The 21,106-nt window shown below is 39.6% G+C and overlaps 1 protein-coding gene across 4 annotated transcripts in view; it reads right to left on the bottom strand.

The window, feature by feature from the left end:
- Positions 1 to 20,239, bottom strand: part of LOC113022033 (neuron navigator 1) — a 45,660-nt gene extending 25,421 nt beyond the window's left edge. For 3 of the 4 annotated variants that reach the window (XM_026167005.1, XM_026167006.1, XM_026167009.1), the window contains exons 1-3: positions 19,190 to 20,239; positions 13,555 to 13,657; positions 11,093 to 11,452 (exon numbers count right to left, since the gene is read on the bottom strand). In XM_026167005.1, coding sequence (XP_026022790.1) covers positions 11,093 to 11,452; positions 13,555 to 13,657; positions 19,190 to 19,922 — 1,196 coding nt within the window. In that variant the 5' untranslated portion in view covers positions 19,923 to 20,239. Of the gene's footprint in view, positions 1 to 463; positions 1,350 to 11,092; positions 11,453 to 13,554; positions 13,658 to 19,189 lie in introns of those variants that run through there. The other variant, XM_026167008.1, reaches the window with a different exon arrangement.
- Between the last annotated feature and the right edge of the window lie 867 nt (positions 20,240 to 21,106).

Here is a 21,106-nt window from a genome sequence, read left to right as displayed (position 1 = left end):
CAATTTGGCAATGTGTCTGCAAAGTTTCGGCTTAAAAAAAGAATAATGATGTGGCTCCTGGGAGCGCATGACTGTAGCTGAATGAGTGGTGAAGACATCCTTCATTATACAGATAGCTGTGGTAGCAGCGCTCCCGTGTCCTCCAAGAATAAAACTGTTTTTCCACAGATGCTATAACTTCAACTGCAAAAACAATGTCTGATCGTGACATTTAACTTCATGGCGCAAAATGTTACAGGTGAACGGCACGGCAAAGTCAAATAATTAAAAATAATATATTAATTAGATTTCATCGATTACACTGTTATGATATTACACTGATGATCGAAAATAAAGTCATATTTAGAAGAATTTAAATCCATTGAAGAGCTTCATTTCTTCGCGAAGAAACAGAATATTAGCGTCGGGGGCAAATAAAGGCAGATAATGTGCCAACGGCGATTAAATATTAATGATACATTACCTTGGAGTTAAAAGGAAAGTCCTCCTTGCTCGTGTCGCCGGCTGCAGCGGTGGCACTTTACCGACCAAAACACGCCCGCTCATTTGTGACTTGTACGGCTTTAGAGTGAGCGCAGAGTCACTCCGCAAGCAAAGACCCCTGTTCCCTCATTCAGCGAGAGGAAAAGTAGTGTGTCTCTCAGCATTCAAGCAACACCCCCTCCCATAAAGGCAAAAAAAAGAAAACGAACGAGGAGATCATAGAGACCCCGATAGCTGCTCAATCCTCAGCGAGACAACGACCAATTGCCGTGGAGCGGAGTGGTAGTCATGGCAACTCCAATTACTCCCTGTGGTGTAATCCTTTACTTCGCCCCATGTAATCCGAATACTTTGATTTATGTTTCTGCTTCACCTGAAGCGCTAATTACCATAAAAAAAGATTATCCCAATGAGTCTAAGTACCGTTATCATTTTTTTCTTCTAAAATATGAATTTTAGTTTTCATGTCTATAATAAAGAACATCTTAAAAGTCAGGTATGCATAGCAAAACCTGAGAGGGTTTATAGAAGATGGAAACAGCTGCAAGGTCTGAAGAGTGGAGCCCAGTTCACGATTGCTTTGAACTTTAATAACCAGCAGGGGCGACGCTTCTGGTTGTAAAAAATCCGATTTTACAAGTCTGTGGGAAAACCACCACCAATGTCCATTGACCTATGGCCTCTCTAAACCCTTCACTGATGTGCAGATGAGTTTATGTTAGTTTCAAACATAATGAATATATCAATATGTTCATTTTGTTAGTTAGGATCCCCATTAGAGTCATAAAGGCAGATAATGCAGGCTATACTTAAGCAGAGCCTACTGTGAGCATTTTTGTTTGGTTGGTTGTTTGGTTTTGTTTTTTAATAAACGCTGGATGGATGCACGGGTTCTTTTTAAAAACAGTTTTCACTTTGTTGTATCATTATCAGAAGCAGTGAATGTGTTAATAATAGCAATAATAATAATAGCAATATTGATTTTCACCAATTGTACAACAACTAAATACCAGACTCAAAACATTTCTTGTCTTTTGCATAAGCCAAAAAAGTATGTTTTTTTAAAATACATAAAATATGCACGAATCCCAACTGCATAGAGTAATAAATGATTCACCTTTTTTGCATTCCATTGTGCTGCCCCCTTCCAAATGCAGTAAAATGAATAGACACCAACTATAATTGGCAGTAAGGCTGAGAGCAGACTTTCTTAATTCTCTGATGGATGCCATGAACCTTACCCATTATGGCAGCATAAACAATATCGCGTAGCATTAATACTAATGAGCTTAGCTACATATTATAGATACACTGCCACTAGGCCTACAACAAGAAGGGAGATTTGAGAGGTTGCTTTTAGCAACATGGGGTGCTGTAAATAATGCAATAGTGTAAGCTCCTTGTATAATTTTGATTGATTGCGTCGAAAAAAAATTGGTTTAATTTACAAGGACGTGTTCCAATGGAAATTTTCCACTTTAGTCATGAGATCAGGGTGATCTTGATGTAAATTTGTTTTGGAGTCCCTCTTTTCTCTAGTATCCAACAACTGCTGAATGGTGCTTATTGTTCATATAAAACTTCAGAATCACTCATATCCACTGACTTCAGTGCTAACAAAGTCAATCGTAGAGCTGAAATAAATCTTTTAAACATGCTTACAAAAGGACTAAGAATTTAAAAAGACTATGTAAACAGATATTTCTATACTTTGACTTCTTTTTACATTAAGGAGAAGATTATCATGATGAATTTCCTTAAAGATGTTTAACTTCTAAGGCCTAGTTGGAAAAAAGTCATTCCAAGGTAAGGCTTGAATCACTGTGAGTGCAACCGCAAGCCCACAATGACACAAGGACCTCCACTGAGGCATGGGTAGCCTTGAAAAGCCTCCCTCCCCCTTTCATTGGCAGAGGTGATGATCTCACCAGATCTCAGCTCTGTAAACCTCTCCAGGAGGTAACAGCTCTATAGACCAAGAAAGCCCCACACACCCTGTCCACATCATCAGTTACAAATCAGTTCAGTGTGTGCCTAACAAAAATCATTTACATTTGAAATGCAGTAGCAATACACTTTATATGCAACATGGCAATAAATCATTGCTAATTTCAAAAAGTGGAAAAAACAAATATACAGGACATGCAGAAAAAAAAGATTTTCCACATTGGGGAATATTTCAGAGCCAGCTTGAATGGGATTTTAAAGGACAGTGGGGGTTTTTTTGTGAAAAATAAACAGCTATACTGATGTCAGCCTGACTCCCAGACATAAAGGCATCCCTTAAAATATCTTTAGCAGAATGAGATTCAAACCTGAGAAAATCTTGTCTTGTCTGTCTCCTTCTTTTCATATCCGTGACTCGAGAAGCTTCTCAGACTGTGGCCCTTTGCGTTTTGCTTACAAACAACATGAAACATTTTGTTTAAATACCTGTTGGTTACTTCTAAACTTTCCTTTCAAATAGCTAAACACTGATGATTATTTTGTTGCTTAAAATAGTGAAATGATCTGAACTGTTTACGGTGCAAGAAAGACGTGTGTTACTCACATCTCCTGTTTATCTCAGCCAGGCCACAGTGGTAATAAACAAGATGACATCCAAAAAGCCTTGAAGTCATGTTTGTGCTGTAGAGTAACAGCTGTCCGGCACTGATAACCACATGGCATGTGTAAGAAACATCCTTTGTACATTTGCTTACATGGAAAGTTATTGAGTAATTATGCCACCATAAGTATTTACAGACTCATAAAGTGCAGATTAAACCCATCTGAGAGAAACGCAGCACCTTGTTTTTTTACTGAGGCAGAAAACCATTTTCAGGATTCGACCTCTACTGTTGTGATATTTGATCTAAATCATTTGTTCCATATTTCTCTGGTGCAGTAAAGTGTGTTGCATTGTGCAAGACTAAAAACTGATGAGAAATGAACAGGTTCTATCTCTGTCAGTGGCGAGAGGTCTCTTCAGTTTGAATTCATCAGTAAAGACTGGCATCCAAATTAGTAGCAAACTGAATAATGTGGATGTCATAATAAGAGTTCATGTAAGTATTTTCCCCCTGAGGGAAAAGAATATGTAATAAACCATCAGCAGCATAAAGTATGCGGACAGGTAAACAACTGACAATTTAAATCTATAACAGATCCAAAGTCTTTTCGAAGGGTTCTCATTCTCAACTAGTTTGGTCCCATTCAGTCAAAACAACATTACTAATGCCAAAGTTTGTTTGCTCTTGGCCACAAAGCCATTTCGAAGTCAGCATTATGGTAGCTTTTCATTATAAGTCTGCACTGTATCCAAGTAGGTGAACTCAGTAATGGTCAAAGAGACTGATAGAAATAGAGCTGAATGAAAGCTGTGAGTCCAGCAATGTGGTGCAATGACATTTGATTTCCAGCAGGAGGCACAATGATTTCAAGCTGTGCCTGCTATGGCTACAGTTTAATGTACATGCTCTGCAGCTGTGTTTTAAAATGAGGCACCACTTGGCATTTAGAAAAAAGCAGGACTTTGATTTTGAGACCTTTGATGGCGAGAAAGAGCCGACATTCCTCTGTTGTGTGCGTTCAGCTCAGAAGTACAATGTGGGAAACTGCTTTAGAAAGACAGCTCTGTGTTCAGTGATTTATGTCTGCTTAAATATCATTCATTCAGAGAGACTGCAGATGAAAAAGCTATGCATCTCAGATCTTCACAGCCCCCAATTCTGATCTGTATTGAGGTTGACCATAACTACGCAAATAGGACTGGGCAGCCTTCGGCACAGAGCAGTGGCACATCAGTAAAGCAAATGGGCCTGGGATGCATCACTGACCGTCTCAGAGACTGCAGCTGACCTATCTCTTCAGATCCCCAGAAAATGTATTTGTCATCGGATTATTGGACTGGAAAATTAATGTACCATTTCCATCGACCTCATAGGAGACTTCCACCTCAAAGACACGGCAAACAATATAGACGCCACACCTAATTCTGAGGTTTTCAGTCCTCTTGGTGCCACATTTACAGCCTGATAGTGTGGAAATCTGTGCTGTGCTGGTATTATGACATTGTATTGTTTCATTGTGTTGTCCTGCACTCTGTTTTTAGTTTCTTATTAATATGGCACTTAACTCTGATCTTGAACTGCTTACTGTCTGAGTAATGCAACTTGTGTACCAGGAGAGTTGAAGCAGAACCAAATCCAATATAAAGCAAATACATTTTAAATTAAAATGACTTCAACAGTCATATTCAAAAGCGGATAATCTGACAACTCCCACTCTGAAAAAATATATATAGTGGGGAATCACAGATTAACAAATGCCATAAGATTCCCGTTTTTAAACATACCGTTGTGGGGGGAAAAACGTTGATGTATCACATTTTCCACTTGGGGCTGAGTTTAAACACCGTCTGAATCCAAACTGTGCACCCAGACGACCACACGCAGACATGATACACGGATGAGTCATCGTCCCCGGGTGTTGCAATAATCGTCCATTATTCACATGGCTGAGGACGATGGTGAAGGTGGAAGTACACTGGTGTTGGGGGAGTCAGTATGTTAGTGACCAAACGAGCTCCATATTGACCCCAGATGCGTTCGAGCTGCTGACTTTGGAAGAATGAGTGCACTATTTATCTGTCCTACTCATCAGTAACACAAAAGACAGTATAATGGAGATTGCTTTTTTCCATTATTGCCTCCCTGTTAACCATTTTGAAACAAATTCAAATTAACTTAGCTTAAAAATGTGTGTAGTAGACAGAATCAAGAAAATCAAATCCCTTTTTATTGAGCTCTAGCCCATAAATGACAAACTCCAAGTGCTAGCTCACTAAACTGTAATACCAGCAATGCCTGTGGGGAACCAGAATAGAAAAGCCAAAGACCAACTCTTGAGCAAATGTGTTTAAGTGGGTTTTAAAAAACGTGTTAGGCCTCAACTGTCAAGGAAGCACTTGGTGACAATAGAAAGGTCCAGCCCAGTCGGGAAAGTGAAATTGAATGCAGACTAGCATGGGCATCTATCCAGGATCAGAGGACTGCAGCAAACCCTGTGCGCATTAGAGAATGTACTTGCCGACACACATAGTTTCCATAAAGCTGTGAAATGTTTTAAAAATTAGAAAACTGCACTCACTTTCACACACGCCAAGCCTTTAACCATGGAAATGGTGTTTTTATCCCACAATATATAGCAAGGCAAAGATAGCAATGACATATATTCAGTATTTAAAAGGGCCCAAAGGTCCGAAAGAGGGGGGAAAAAAGCTAAAAATATTGTTCCCCACATTTATTTTCATAGTAAATCACGGTTATCATCCAATAATGCAAACAGAAATACAAACAATGCCCTTTCATACAAGCACCTGTCCCCCAAAAACGCCAGATGTAAAACAATCTGGTGGTTATCATGCTGTCTTTACATCAGCTTCTCGTTGTCTATCGATTATTCTCTCATTTTTTCTTTGCATATTTCGTTCACCCTTTCTTGCCATATCTCAAACAAACCAGCACAGAATGCACATACACATCCTCCACACATACATCAAATCAGCAGCTATCACACTGACACACAAGGCAGTCCCATCACTGGGTCAGTGGAAGACGGTTGCCATGGCAGCACATCCAGAGCCATGTTGCCGCATGATCAGAAGGGTGATGCTGCTGAACCAGCCCCCTTTCTCTGCTCTGCTCCAGCAGTAATAAAGAAAGACATTATCACAGGACAACGGAAAGAGATAAACTATTATGTTACTCTTGTTTTCAGGACGCCGTATATGAAGCAACTCTAATGATATTGTGTTATTTATGAGGTTACAACATTCGATAGATTTGCCCATTTGCTAATAAAACCATTTATGTACTATTTATTCAAGTCTTATGATAATGTTAACAGCAATGGCTTAAAGCAGGGAAAATAAATTAATCACAGAAATAACAGTGTCCTGAGTCTGTTACAGCTTTAAAGCATTGAATACTCAAGAGCTTACTGCTCTGGTTTAGTAACTGCTTTAAGTGAAAAGGCTTTGATAAACTAACTGTACATGCCCAGCATCAAGCAGCAGACAGATCAAAATGAATCTGGTTGACTGAGTTATGATTCCAAATGATGGCTGTGTCTGCTGGATGATGTATTTTCCGCATTGCATTTGATGTATTGATTTTATTTTAATGTGTTTACAGCCTCCTTATCTATTCCTGAAAAAAACAAAGCTAATATAGAAAACTGTATGTGTAAGAGCAACAAATAACAACTGGCACTTAATATTTTTTTTTCAAAAGTTCAAAATGAGTCTCCTGTTATGTTATGGTTATGTTTTATTAGAGGTGAGGTATCTCACATTTTCTATTTCTTATATTAAGAGACTGAGGAAAGGCATAAAAAGCTTTCCTTGTCAAGAAAAAAAAAAAAAGACAGAAAAAAGAAAACTGACCTCAGATTCTTGTGGTTATCAGTAGCTCATTATTGAATTTAAGTGCCCTTTGCTCTACTGTAAGAAAAAAAATAATTTGAAAGCAGTCGAAAGGTTAAAACCTATTTGCTTTTCTCCTCTTCCAGTTTAAGGTTTTCAAACTGTTTATCTTCTGACAAAATACAAAAATGAGGCTTTATTTATCCCATTACGTAATTTCTTTAATGAGCATCTGTATTCGACATGAAAAGCTTGCTTACATGAATGCTTACATACACTACAGCTGAATGTCTGTAAAACATCAACCATAACTAACTCAACACCACTAAAAATCAGACTGAATGCTGAACAGGAGTCATAATGTAAATACCAGATACGGAAACAACCGCCATCAATATAATGTGATTACTGGTCCACTCATAAACCAGCCTCTCAAAATATGGCTTTTAACGGGATGATAGCATATAAGTGATGGTTAAAAACTGGCAATATGGTGTGAAGAAGGCAGCCGCAGGAAACATTTATGATTCCTGACGTGGTCAAGCCTAAATAAGAAGCCAGCTCAACACACTAATGTAAGCTGAAACACAGCAACTCACTTCCTGAGTAGTGCTAGTGAAATGAGAAAAACTCTTGTTAGCTTCACTGCCAGCCAACATTTTAAGCAGACATGGAGTCTACTGAGGACAAAATGGAAAATGATGTACAATTTTGTTATTACACTGTATGTAATTATGGCAATTTTAGTTGTAACTGAATGTAAACATCCTTTTAGGAGAGAACAGTCAAGAAGAAAACTTGCAGAAATGGGAAATGGACTGGTACTTCTTTACCTCTACTAAATTTTGAGCACTCAAAAGTCTCATTTGCGCAATCACACACACATTCATACAGTGCTTTTATCTATACCTAATGGAGAAGAGGAGGTGAAGACAAGATCTAAGTGCTTTCAGGATTGCCATCTTGGTGTTCTGAAACCAGATGCGTCGAGTGAGGGTGGATTTGGCTAAGAAACACAGAGAGCATGCGTGTCCATATGGTAGTAACTTCAAAATCACAAGGTAGGGCCTCTTTAAAGCTCAGCCTGCTTGATCATTCTTTTTGACCGCAATTTATAAAATTACCTCATGTTTTAAACAGCACCTGAAACTATTAACTGAGATGACAAAGCAAGGAAGCTGAGGATGATTAGAAGATATGCTTCACTTTTCCAGGATACTCTGAGTGTCTCTTCTTCACTCACATTTTTTCAAGTGTTTATACACCATTCTGCATTTAATCATTAGTTATTATTAGTTTCTTGCTCTCTTCTTCTACTGTCTTTTTTTCCCTGTCTTCATGGCAGGTGGGTGCCCCTCCCTGAGCATGGTTTTGCTGGAGGTTTCTTCCTGTTAAAAGGGAGTTTTTCTTTCCCACTGTCACCAACTGCTAGGGAGTCATCTGACTGTTTGTATTTTCCTCTGTATTCGTTTAGGGTCTTTAAGTTACAGTAAAAAGAACTTTGAGGTGAATGTTGTTGCAATTTGGTGTTATTTAAATTAATTAAATTGAAGTAAACTGGATTGCTGAGCTAGAGATGCTAGACTTCATTGTTCCTATAGGGCTCAGAAATCCAATAATGCCATTCCATCTCCTTTGTATTAGTGATTTGACAAAAACGATGGATTAGATCACAGCAAAGTCTGCCAGATTGTCTTTGTTCCACAGAGTGTAAAATATCAGTGTACAAACATTGATTATGAAGTGTTAAGTCATTAATATTTCATTAACTGTAGGTGAACACTGCACTGTTGGATGGCTTAAGATTAGAATGGTGACAAATAGAAGCAGCAGAACTGTACCTGTATATCCCCAGATCGTCTTGTTTGTCTTTAGAGAGGGTATGTATCCTTTCTTTGTAATTAAATTAGGACAAACCAGCTTATGATTAGGTTACATGTTGCAGCTTTCTCTCAGACTTCTCCTGTCTGAAGAAGGCTGGAGCTGATGAGGAGACTGACTTATGTATCAGGTTATTGATGATGAAGACACACCGTAGCAGTGATAACGGTCTTTGTGAACATCTTATGTAAGCAGTGCTCCCTGGTGTCGATTAATCAATATCCATTACACCTTGACCAATGTGCTGCAGTACCATTAGACTAGTTAGTCTTAACAACATGCCTTTTGTTTTATAATTTTTACAGTTGACTCAGTTTTCCATTTCTAGCCCATTTCTCTTGAGCCTTCAGGATTTTCTTTACATGATCTAAGTATTACATACTACAACTGCATTAGTGATTTGACATTCTCAATGTGCCATTCATATTTAGCTGATTATATGGGTGCTCATTTCAGATCAATACGTTTTATGAAAATGTAAAACTGGGGCCTTACTGAAAGGGGAGCAGAAATGGCACCTCTCCTTACAGTCGATTTTCAGTGGGTTTCCATGGTTACGCGGGAGGAGCCTGATCTATTTTCAAGAGCTGGTAGCTTCTCAATGAGCTGAACTGTAAGTGTGTGACAGGGGATGTGGAGTAAATGCAAATGCATCACAGAATACTGTAAAAAAAATTAATAAATAAATAAATTAGAGCATGTGCTGCAGCGCCTGCTTCAGAAACTGGATTAGCTTGTTATCTACACCAAAGGGTGTTGGTATGTTTATGTGGCACAATTCATTCTTGGTATAGAGCACTAGCACCCTATTATTTCTGCAGTCACGTCCAAGCCAACAAACCAGAAGGATTTCAACCTTCCAACTACAGTATAAGCACGAAAGTTAGTCACGTTAGAGAGAAAACAGCGCAAAATATTTCTGTTTCCTGGTATGTTTTGTAGACTGAGTGACCTGTTATTACGCATAACAGGAGGCATATCCATAGCATGCTTTGGGTATAAATGGTAAAAATGCTCTATGGGGACCCGTTTTTCCCATCAAGAGTTCTTCCAGTCACCTTGAAAGCATGTCTAGGGATTGCTGACTTTGGTGGCCTAAAACAGAGAGCATGATGAGGCATTCTAAAACTAGTGTTACATAAAATGATTAGCATCTTTGCTGCCTGCGGTGTCAAAAAGCAGAGGTGACGCTCTCCGCTCACCTCTCTAATGAATTTGAAACATCCCAGCAGAGCTACTGCAGCGAGAAACAAGGAGAAATACAGGGCAGATTTAAATGGACTTTTTAGTGCATGGATGTTACTGTGAGGAATGGACCCATTTGACATAATCCCCGTTTAATCCTGGCCTTATCAACTTTATGCTGTTTGATCATTTTTCACCTCTCTCCTTCAAATTAACCATCTATCTTTACTTGTGAAGCCAGTTCTCCATGTTAATTTCATTTAGCCCTGTTCTAGTTTGCATTTTCTTCTTCTATGCTCCAATTTCTACTCATCTAAACTGTGCCTCACTTCCTCTCGTCTCCTTAGTGCACATAGTAAGAACGTGACCTGGCATGCAGGGCCTTTGGAGTGCTCCAGAGAGCTTAAGTCCCACTGCATGTGCAACCGTGATAAAGCTGCTACACTGGAGAAGTGTCCTGGATTCTTCCCCTCTCTCTCACGCTCACTGTCAGCTGTCAAGTTGTGAGTGGGAATTAGATAAAGAATGTAAGATGAGGGAATCACGGAAGATGGAAAGTGAGTGAGAAGGTGAGCAAAAAAACTGCACAGGTGCAGCTTTCTACATATGTCATCGGAGCTATTTAGTGCACTTGTTTATACTGTTTACACAGAAATGAGGGAGTGTTTACTGTGTGACTGAGAAAGCCCCAGATAACTTCTCTCCTCAGTGATAAAGTTAAAAGAAGCTTTCCACACGGTCAGCAAAAACAGGCTCAGACAATGTCTCGGGCAGTTTGAGAAGTCCTTAAAGTGCAAGAAATACCAAACATGTCTATAGAGATTGCTGATGAAAGCTCTCTGATAAGCCTGCCAAGCAACATCAGGCTCCAGCAACAAAGAGAAATTCATGATGTCGATGTGAAAAGTTTCCTTCATGAAGGTTTTTTTTTTTTTTGACCAGCAAAATATGCACACATTTGCAAATGAGGACTGATAGTATCAGGTAATGTCCAGCATTTCAAGAAGAGTGCCTACTTATTAAAATGCAGCTGAGCTTCTCATTGACCTTCCTTAAGTCAAAAGATGGAGGACAAACCAGTATGCACCATTTGCAGCAAACTATTGCTTCATGTTCTCATTTTTTAAGTGCTCTTACCCGTTAGCCAGGTTGTCATCATCATCATCTGGCAGGCTCTTCCCTAGAAGGTCAGTGTCACTCAGGTAACCAGACTTGAGATCAGGATCATCAACATCAAGGCTTTCTATGAGCTCAATACGAGACGTGCTGTTGAGTCGACTGGAGCAGCGAGCAGGCATTGTATGGGCTGTGTACTGGGAACCACTCTTACTTCCCTGGTATCCGCCACCTGTGGAGGATGGGGCATCGCCAGCTTGAAGACGAGGGCTGGCCTGGCCGTGGCGCCAGGAAAGAGGTGATGAGCGGTTGGATAGGCTGGATATGCTGCGAGCATTGGTTTCATCGCTGTCATAGCCCACATTACTGCTGTCCAGACAGCTAGAGGGACACACAGGGAGAGGGTCAGGGTGGTTTACAAACATGTTCAAAGCAATTGGTTAAGAGTCTTGTCCCGAAAGAAACATAAAAGAAAGACTCCAGATGTGCACAGCACACCCAGAAAACTTCTCTCTTTTTTCTTCTGAGTTTCTCTTCAAAGAAACCAACAGTGGCATTCAGTCGCTCTTGACCTAGATACACCAGTTGTGTTGTATCAAGTTCAGGGAGTAAAACTAGAAAAGATGCTGCTTAGGAGAAGACTAAAATTGCTATCTCTGTGTTGCATTGCATATAGCATTTCTCTCTCTTCTCTCCGTTTCTTCAATATACTGCTTTTGTGTACCAGGAAGTATTCCAGGATAGCAAGGACTCTGCTTTTCAGGACCACACACAGGAAATATTAATAAAATTTTTCTCTGTTGTAAGTGGGTCAGAATTAGAAACGTCCTCCAAATGGCTAGGAGCGTCTACTGTGTCTGTCGATTACATAACGAGATGAACCGAGTCACCCAAATAAATATTGCAGTGCCCACGACCATGCAAGTATTTTTATCCATTCTTCGTGGATAATTCATCAACCTGAAGGCTGAGAATTTCTGCATTTGTCAGTGACTTTAAAATACTATGATGATGAAAATTACAGGACAGTCCTGCAAGCAGCCATTAAGTCTCAGGTCAGTCATTGATTAACTGAAGCCCTTTTGATAGCTGCCTAAGAAAAATTTAGCGTGCAATCGCACAAATGATTATTTACTATAATCACAACTCTTTGTTTAACAATATGTTTCAAAGAGGTTGAGCAGAGTAATTACATTAAAACTAAAAAGCTTTAAAGCAGCACTTCTCAACTTTCTGGTATAATAACAGCCATCACTAAACAAGATTAAGTTTATGAGCCAAACAGCCTCTTTAAACATCTAAGACAGAATAGTATCGCCCTGTGATAGTTGGGATAGACTCTGGATGGATAGAACTGAAAGCATTAGTGCTAAACTTTTCCATATCTGTTAGTCTCTAACTCCGTCAATTATTTTGCAGGTAGTTTATAATCAGTGCCATGATGCACATGTGGGTGTTTAGAACTAAATCTTTGTTATAGATAAGACATAAGACATTACTTATCCAAGAGAGTTTTAAAATATAGAGGCAATGGGTTTGGTGTTAAAATTATGTAAGAAGAAGGAAGATAAGAAAATAGGGAAGGGCTGCAGCATTTTTTTAAACATGTGGAAACATAAATGGAAATGCAGCACATAAGGCAAAAACAGATTGTACAGGTCAATAATGCTGAGGTCTGGACTCTGGGGAGGCTAGTTCATGATTGTATCTTTCTGTTTAGTTATGCTTTTATTTTTTTGGCAGTGTGTTTAGGATCACTGACATGTTGAAAAATGAAGCAATTTCTAATCAGATGCTTTCCAGATGATATTGGATCAAAATCTGGTATTTTATAAGACCAACACCTTTGGGTGAAATGCAGCACTAAACCATGACACAAATGCAATTATCTGTACAGTTATCTGTAGACACTGACTGTTTTATTTCTCCCCTGACCTCCTCCGTACATACTGACAATGATTTGATTGTCATCAAATTGCCATTTGTTTTCATCACTCAATGTGACCTGTTGCCACTGATTTTCAGTCTAGTATTTGTGTAATATGTTATCCCTCAGCCCTTTCTCATTGTTTCCCTTGCTGAAAAATAACTTGAGAAGATTTTTGGTAACACTTTAGCAAACACTCGCTGGATCAACTGAAGGTCAGTCTAATCTCTCTAAGTCTTATCTCAGGTTTTTTTTTTTTTGTTTCTCTGCTGTAGATAGTTTTTTAGGCCTGCCACTTCTTCTTTTGTCCTCAAAACTGCACACCATGCAGATATATGCCACCAAGGATAACCTTCTTGGTGCAATAAACCAATTTTCTGTTATCTTGTTACCAAGTGGCAACACTGTAAGCAGCCACAATACAACTGCTTACACGTGATTATGTTATGTATCAATCCAGCAGGGTCTAAGTGTGTTTTTTTCACTTTAAACTGACTTTAATAAATGGATTTATCTCATAATTTTATCAATACATGTATATATATACTTTACTTACCTATGGCTCATCTGGGAGCCCCGCAGACTTGTCATTGTATCTTCTAAATTCTGGCGTAGGTCAAGGACATTCTGCACAGTCCGCTTCCTCTGGGACTCGGGGTCTGTGGGTGAATGATGCAGAAGCAAAGGTTATAAAACATTTAGACGATCACAATAAAAGCCAGACACACGGTGTTCTGAGCTTAGTTTTTAATGTTGAGTCATCTCTATATGCATGTTCTTCCTTTTATTATTTGTATTTGGATTACAGTGACCTGCATCCTCTGTGTAAGAACACCTCCCATGCTTGTTCGCATCATTAAGCAGACAAATGTTACTCCATAGGCAGCTTCACCATGGCAACCCCTGCTCTACCCCCCACTGAACTGATGTGGTACAGCCTAAAAATGCACCATTGGAAGGCTGCCATTGACTTCGACCTGCCGCCAGGGGGATTCATGCCACACCAGGATCGCTTTTACTTTCTTTCTAGAGATTTTCTGATCTGCTGAGCATTACCTCAGAGTCACTCGGTTCAAGTAATACAGCTAACTATAAGCTGAACTGCAGCCAGAACAGTTTCAGTGAAGGTCAGCTTATTTGGACTATACTCTGTGCACTGCAAAATATAGAGTCAGTGGGTTGTGACCGTGTCAAATCAATATTACAGTACAATTAGGAGCGCTGTTGTGGTAGCTGTAACAAATGAGAGAAACCCCCTGTCACACAAATGCAGGAAGTTGGGATTTTCCCCAGCAATGTTGAGGCAAAAACCCTCAGGCAGAAAGAAATTAATATTCACTGTATTAGCTGCAAAAGCTGAAGCAGTGTAAAAGTGTAAAGTGTGTGTGTTAGTCCCCATAGGGAAATAGTTCCTCTGCATTTAACCCATTCACCCAGTGAAGCAGTGGGCAGCCGCCAGTGCAGCGCCCGGGGAGCAGTGTGTAGGGACGGTACCTTGCTCAGGGGTATCTCAGGGTAGCGGTTCAGTGGAGTCGAACCCCCGACCTTCCGATCATGGGGCCACCACTCTACCTACTGAGCTATCCCTGCCCCTCGCAGAGGCGAGGATGTCAGGGGACCAAAAGACAAATCATATGCTCGTCTCATAAGTAGATATTGAACTAAATCAGCAGAGCACACAGAGAGTGAATTCTAAGCCTCAATTTGAGTTTACAAATTGAAATGCACTATTGTGATTTTTGCAAGTCAAACTAAAGCCTTGTTTACTTTGCCACTCTGAAAAAACACTGAGCTTTCTGAATGGTGTGTTCTTCGGGGTTCTATAATATACAGTAGCTACATATGTTATCTGCAAAAAAAGGACAACAACTAATTTATAAGCACACAAGAGCTGGTCCAGAATGTCCAGAATGAAATATTGATTTCATCTTTAGTGCTATTCTGACAGAAAACTGTCTGGCTCTGGTAGCATTTTTTGAGTAAAGATTGCAGTGCAGCTGGAATGCTACAGTACAAACTGCAGCTAAAGTCAGCCAAGAATTCACTCCATTGTTCCCCATATAAAAGATACTCAGCAGTTCTTGCTATTGCCAAAAGAAAATAAAAACATTTTGGACACTTTTGAACACTCATTATTTTTCATTTTATTACATACATGTAATCATCTTCTTGCACAATTGCTAATCATTGAGTGTTTATAATCTAAAACATTGCTTTGAGAGATTCCTAGCAGATTAGACATGGATTTCAAATAAAAATGCTATATAGTCAACATGCTGTTCTTTATCTGTTTGTAGTCTAGTGGCCTTCTTCTAAACACTATACTCTGGGAAAAGCATAGGTTTCACGTGACCCCAAATAGTTTTAATATATTTGATATTATCAGAAAGAAGATTAATATCTTGAAATTGCAATGCTAACACAAATATGTCCTTAATATGAGATCAGCAGAGGTGTCCACTGAGCAATGAATCTTTTTGTCATATTGCATTCTTATTCAATCTTCTCATTTCCTTTGCGATTAATTCTGGGGGAAACACTTCAGCAGGAATGCTAGACACAAAGTGCCCATGTGAATCACATCTGCTGTGAGTATTAGATTTATGTGTTGTGTTCTTGTTTAGTAGTGGTGTGGTACCCTGCATTGCAGTTGGATGGAAAAAGGGAAACTCAGACAGAATACTGAAGCAGATCTGAAATGGGAAAGTCCTATGAATGATGCAACATCTCAGGAGATACTCCATATACTCACAATGTAGGAAAAGATAAAAGTTTGGAAAGACTCATTCTAAAATAGCTAGAGGTCCTCAGTAATTAACCTTACAAACACTGGTAGATTAACAATAAAGGAACCGCATGTTGCACCAAGTCACCAAGAAATACAACAGCAGGGTCTTGCAGTCTTCTTCAACCTCCACATTTCACTTTTATGCCTGTTCAGGGGGTTAAATTTCACATGGAAATATAAGAACTGGACAGAAAGAGGAAAAAAAGGTTTTTGCTTTAGGGCAAAAAGGAAGGGCAGAATCTTTTTGCAGCTCACATGAACCTTCTTATTTCAAAGGCAGATGTAGTAGATGACAACTGGAAAATATTTATCTTTCTAAGAAAACATGAACTGTGACTAATGGTGCAAAAAAAAAAAAAAAAAAAAAAAAAAAAAAGGTTACCAGTCATTGTTAAACAATCTTTGTGGAGTGGTGAAAATACATATAACCATTTAATCTCTAGTTCCTACCTTTTCAAAATATTGTGTAAGAGGAAAAGTGCCTTTGCTTCTTCATTTAAAAAAAATTAAAAATGTATAAAACACAGGTATGTGCAACAGAATATTGGGGCTACATTAAGAAAAAAATGTTAATCTTTTTGAGATTAAAGTAGAAGTTTTGAGAAAAGTCCAAAGTCAAAAATATATTTTGAGAAAAAAGTCTAAATTCTATTTTGTGAAAGTCAAAATTTTGAGATTACAGTTGTTGTTTCAAGACAAAGTCCCACGGCTCCTACACCCTCTACATGCCTTGTGTAGAGTTTGTGAAATCGTACTTCAGAATCAGTTTTAGTGGTGGTGATAAGTATAAGGGCACTGATAATATGGTGCAGAAAGCTGCATCTGGTCAGATGGAGAAACCACACAAACATGAAGAGTTGGCAGTTTGGTACAAAATGAAATAGCTGGCAATGGACAGATGCAAGGATACCAACACTTACACCCTCATGCAATAAATAGGATGGACGTTGTATCACATGACAGCTGATCAATTTGTCTACACACAGCATTTTTTAGAGGCTATAGCAGCCGTGGCATTTTGTCTTGAAACAGCAACTTTGATCTCAAAATTTCTACTTTATTCTCAAAATGATCAATACAATTTTTGTTTTTCTTACTGTGGCCCTAATACTCCTTTCTAAGTATGAGATAACAAGTGTTTCCCACTATTACACTAGAAATACCAACTTAAAAGAAGTAAAATGAGAATGATAATGTGGCCTTTAAAAAGTTACCCTCATGATAACCTGTGTAAAAGTGAACTTCTCTGACACTTGCGTGCCTCTGTAGCTTCAACAAAAAAGGCAAACATAACCATAATCTCTAGATCCGCTGTGATAGATATAGACCACTGCTTCATTTCTGAAGATCTGGCATGACAGATTCCAATTATGACAAAATGAGATTTGTTCATCCCCATGTTGTCTAGGGTAGATGGGTTTTATCAGATGTATTTCTGTCTGTACTACTCTACTATTTTGTGGACTTCTTGTATGTGCTTTACTTTGAAAATAATGTAATGCAACTGATTTTTTAATTTATTCCTGCTCTATTCCAAATTCTGCTGCTCTGTGAAGCTATTCTAGATCTGAGGAGGGAGTTTTTTATGTATCCATGTGCATGAAACCTTGCCTTGTGATGAGGAAGTGGTATGTACAGTAATGCTCCAGTGTCCTGCACAAACATAAATGGTTAAATTAATAAATTACCCTATTAACTAAGATGACCATTCTTGCCCTATTGGAAAACAAAGAGACCCACTATACTCATAAATAAATGCATCCTTTCAAGGAGCTCATAACGAGAGATGCTGCTGATGCAGAGCACATTAACCAGGCCTTGAATGTACTGCAGACATGAAAAGAAATATTTGTAGTAACAGGCATGTTCACTGTAAAAGTTCTGTAAACTGGTAAAACATAACATTCTGTTATAACTCTGACACTGCTGTCTTCAACCCAAAACAATGACATTACTACTGTAACATGAAAATATTTTTTCTCAGTTTCTTGCTTATTAATTCTTCTTCGATGCTAAAACTTAAATGTCTTTCCGTGTTTCCATGTATCCTTTTTCTGGAAGGCTATTTTTCTTTTCACAGTTCATTAAAATGATAAAACAACTTTTTCAAAAATGCCTTCCATTTGAGCCAGAGGAATACAGAAATATCAGCCTCAAGCACTGAGCTGCAAATTTAAGCTAATAAAGCAGATATGGGTGTGGTGCCGAACCTCCAGAACTCTTAGCAATTTTGGTTGTGGCTCCACAGTTAATTACACAAAAGGGATTCAAGCAGCTGACATGTATAATATCCAGCACAGTATAAAGTTCCCACTGGTCTCTGCAGTATGTAAGTGTAACCAGTATGAATGATAAATGTCCACATACTAATGAAGCGTGGATAACAGATCGAATCATTACAGATGTGTTCATTAAGACGCAACAGCAAACATGATGATGTTGAGTTGAATGGAAGAAGACATTCTTGCTTGTCTGTCAATGTATATAAGAGCAAAGATTAGCAGTTGTGAAATACACACACTCCAACATGCCATTTTATACATCTCACGATTAGATTTGGTGTTCAGTGCATCCAAATTAGATTATAATTAGATACACAACACACCTGCAATTAAATACAAAGCTATCTATTTAGAAAATAAACAAATACAACATCTAATCATCAGAATTATAATCACCGCTATATTATAATCAACACCTGTATTAATCATAAAAGCTTTCCCAATGCAAAACCTGACCTACAACCTCCACAGACAAAGACATTTTCTTTGCCATTTGCAGTGTAGTAGTACACTGGGTGGAAGCCGTCTGTCAGTGCTCTGCAGATGAATGAAGCTGGGAGGAGGCTAAATGTGTGTCTCTGTGCCTAAAAGGAACTTAATATGGCATGCTGTTATTCCCATTTCTGGTTTTTGGAAGCATATGTGGAGAAGCTGATGGACCCTCGAGTGCATCTGCACATGTTGCCATAAATGAGAATCTTTCGGAAGGAGATCAGCCTGTTGGTAATAATCCACAACTCCCCCAGGCCTAATGCAATCAGGCAGCAATGTTATGACTACAAGCGAAAATATTTCACACGCCCAAAACCAAAGCACATAAACCTGAGTAGCATGCTAGAGGAATAAGAATCATTTCAGCTTCATGTTAAAATGCTAAACAGTGCCTGTATTCAATAAAATAAGAGTAGCATGCTTTGCAAGCATGAAGATGTCTTTGTGCTCCCCCCCCAGTTGGTGAGCTGTGTAAAATCCGTTCAGGGGAAATGTGGATCGGGAGCAGCAAGCAGGTGCCGTGTGGTGGCTGTTTCAAAGGGGGGCGTGTTGCAGATTTGGTTCATAGCACATCGTATTTGAGAAGCCCAGTGGTGGCAAAAGCATTAGGGCTTCTTGGCTGTACTCACCTAACATCTGACTGAAGAGCAACTGCTCCAGGTCACCCAGCACTGTCACCACCAGCTCTGGGTCCACTTTCAGGAAAGGTTTGTCTGCTCCTTCTTCTCCTTGACCCTTGGCACTGCATTCCCCTCCAGCTCCAGCTCCAGGTTTCTTTCCATTGGCCTTTGCCTTACTGGACAGGATCTCATCATCTGATTTTCCATCCTCAGGTGCTTTGCTCAAAGGCTTCACTTCAGCGTAAGGACCACGAGGTATGCGGCTCTGCTTGTTCAGGGCAGAGGGAGCAGCCAGAGGGCTAAAGGGCTTGGGTTTGCCTTGGAACAGTGAGTGTTCAGATTTGGATAGGTTTCGGGAGAGAGGGGCACCCCCTCCAGCACTGCTGCCACCCCCTGCTGTCTTTGGCTTGCCCGTTTTGATCTGCCCTGTTCCAGGCTTGGCCATGTCATCACACCACTTTGGCTCATAAAGGTGTAACTTCTTCTCGGCGTCAGTGAGCACAGCCAGGTTTGTCATAGACCTCTGTTTGCGGAGATTAGAGGGCACTGGTATCCTGCCCTCAGAGCTACCTGCCCGGTAAACCTTTAGTTCTCCCCTCTGTGTGCTCTGGGGCACTCCAGACTTGGCCCTCTTAGCTGCCATACCAACTCCTTTGCCATCTGCTTGGCCGTATGCCTTTGTGCTATCCGTCCTTTCCATCTTTAAATCTCCTTCTCTGTCTTTCACACTATTTCCAAGCATTCCTCCTGCATGAGACCATATCAAAAAGCATCAGGAGGAAGAAAACAGGCTTCTACACTTCCTTCTCTTTGTGCAAAATTATATATAGAAATGGTCCATTTAAAGCAATCCTGCAGCCTTTCCTTCCTCTGTCTCCCTCTGTCTCCTTTTCTTCCTGACAGGCTGCTGCAGCTGCAGCTGTTGCAGTGCTGCCCAGGCGCTCCCTTTCTCTCCTTCCTTTCAGTCCTCCTTTCCTCTTTTTTCCACAGTCCTCCCTTCAGCACACCCTCATGCCGCTGAACCGCGCAGCAGCAGAATGACAGCGGCGGAAGACGCAACAGTGCACCCTCCTCCCCTTGCTCTCTGCTGCCTCTCCCTCGCCTCCGCCTTCCCTCCCATCCTCCCTCCTCCTTCCCTCATTTTTCCTTCATTTAAAGATGCTTCGCTGTGTCTCAGCAGAATATGTAAAATACAACAGAATGAGGAAAATAGATCATGTGCGGCTTTTTTTAAACCGGCACAATTTTCCTCTAACACAGCACGTTATCGCACCATCTCCTCTGGTTCCTTTGTTCTTCCCCTCCCCCTTCTTCACTCACTGTTCAATACTCTTAACGTGGTGCATGAATTGTTCTAGTGGAGGTGTTATTAATGTGTTAAGTGATACCCATTTACATATGTAATTACATCCTATAGCATAAATTAGGATGGCTGCCAGATTGCAACAAAAGGAGGAACCTCTTCATTATCTACAGGATTTCTATTTCTTTAAGATATCTATTCTTGATTTATGCCAAAAAAAGATTAGTGGACCTTTAGTCATACTATATCAACAATAAGCACAAAAGCATTTAAACTTAATGTCAACAGACGAAATAAGGAAAAGTAACTGAATAGTTTTGTTCACTGCTTGAAAAAAAAAAAAAAAAAAAAAAAAGAGGAAATATGACTTAAAATGTAGTGTATCTGCCAAAAGAGTGACTTCACTTTTGCAGACTGGGAAAGCAACAAGATGTGCCAGTGTAAGCAAGTAACACACCCAAAACCACACTTTGGAAATATCTTTACGTCACCAAAAGATGCATTTAAACACACACACACACACACACACACACACACGCACGCACATGCAAACATGCATGCACGCACACACTTCAAATTGCAACTCCAGTCACATCATTTTGTGCAGGGCTTATTTGCTGACA

This window comes from Astatotilapia calliptera, chromosome 5, assembly GCF_900246225.1.
Source record: "Astatotilapia calliptera chromosome 5, fAstCal1.2, whole genome shotgun sequence".
Lineage (NCBI taxonomy): Eukaryota > Metazoa > Chordata > Actinopteri > Cichliformes > Cichlidae > Astatotilapia > Astatotilapia calliptera.
This window is presented reverse-complemented; position numbering and strand designations above follow the sequence as displayed.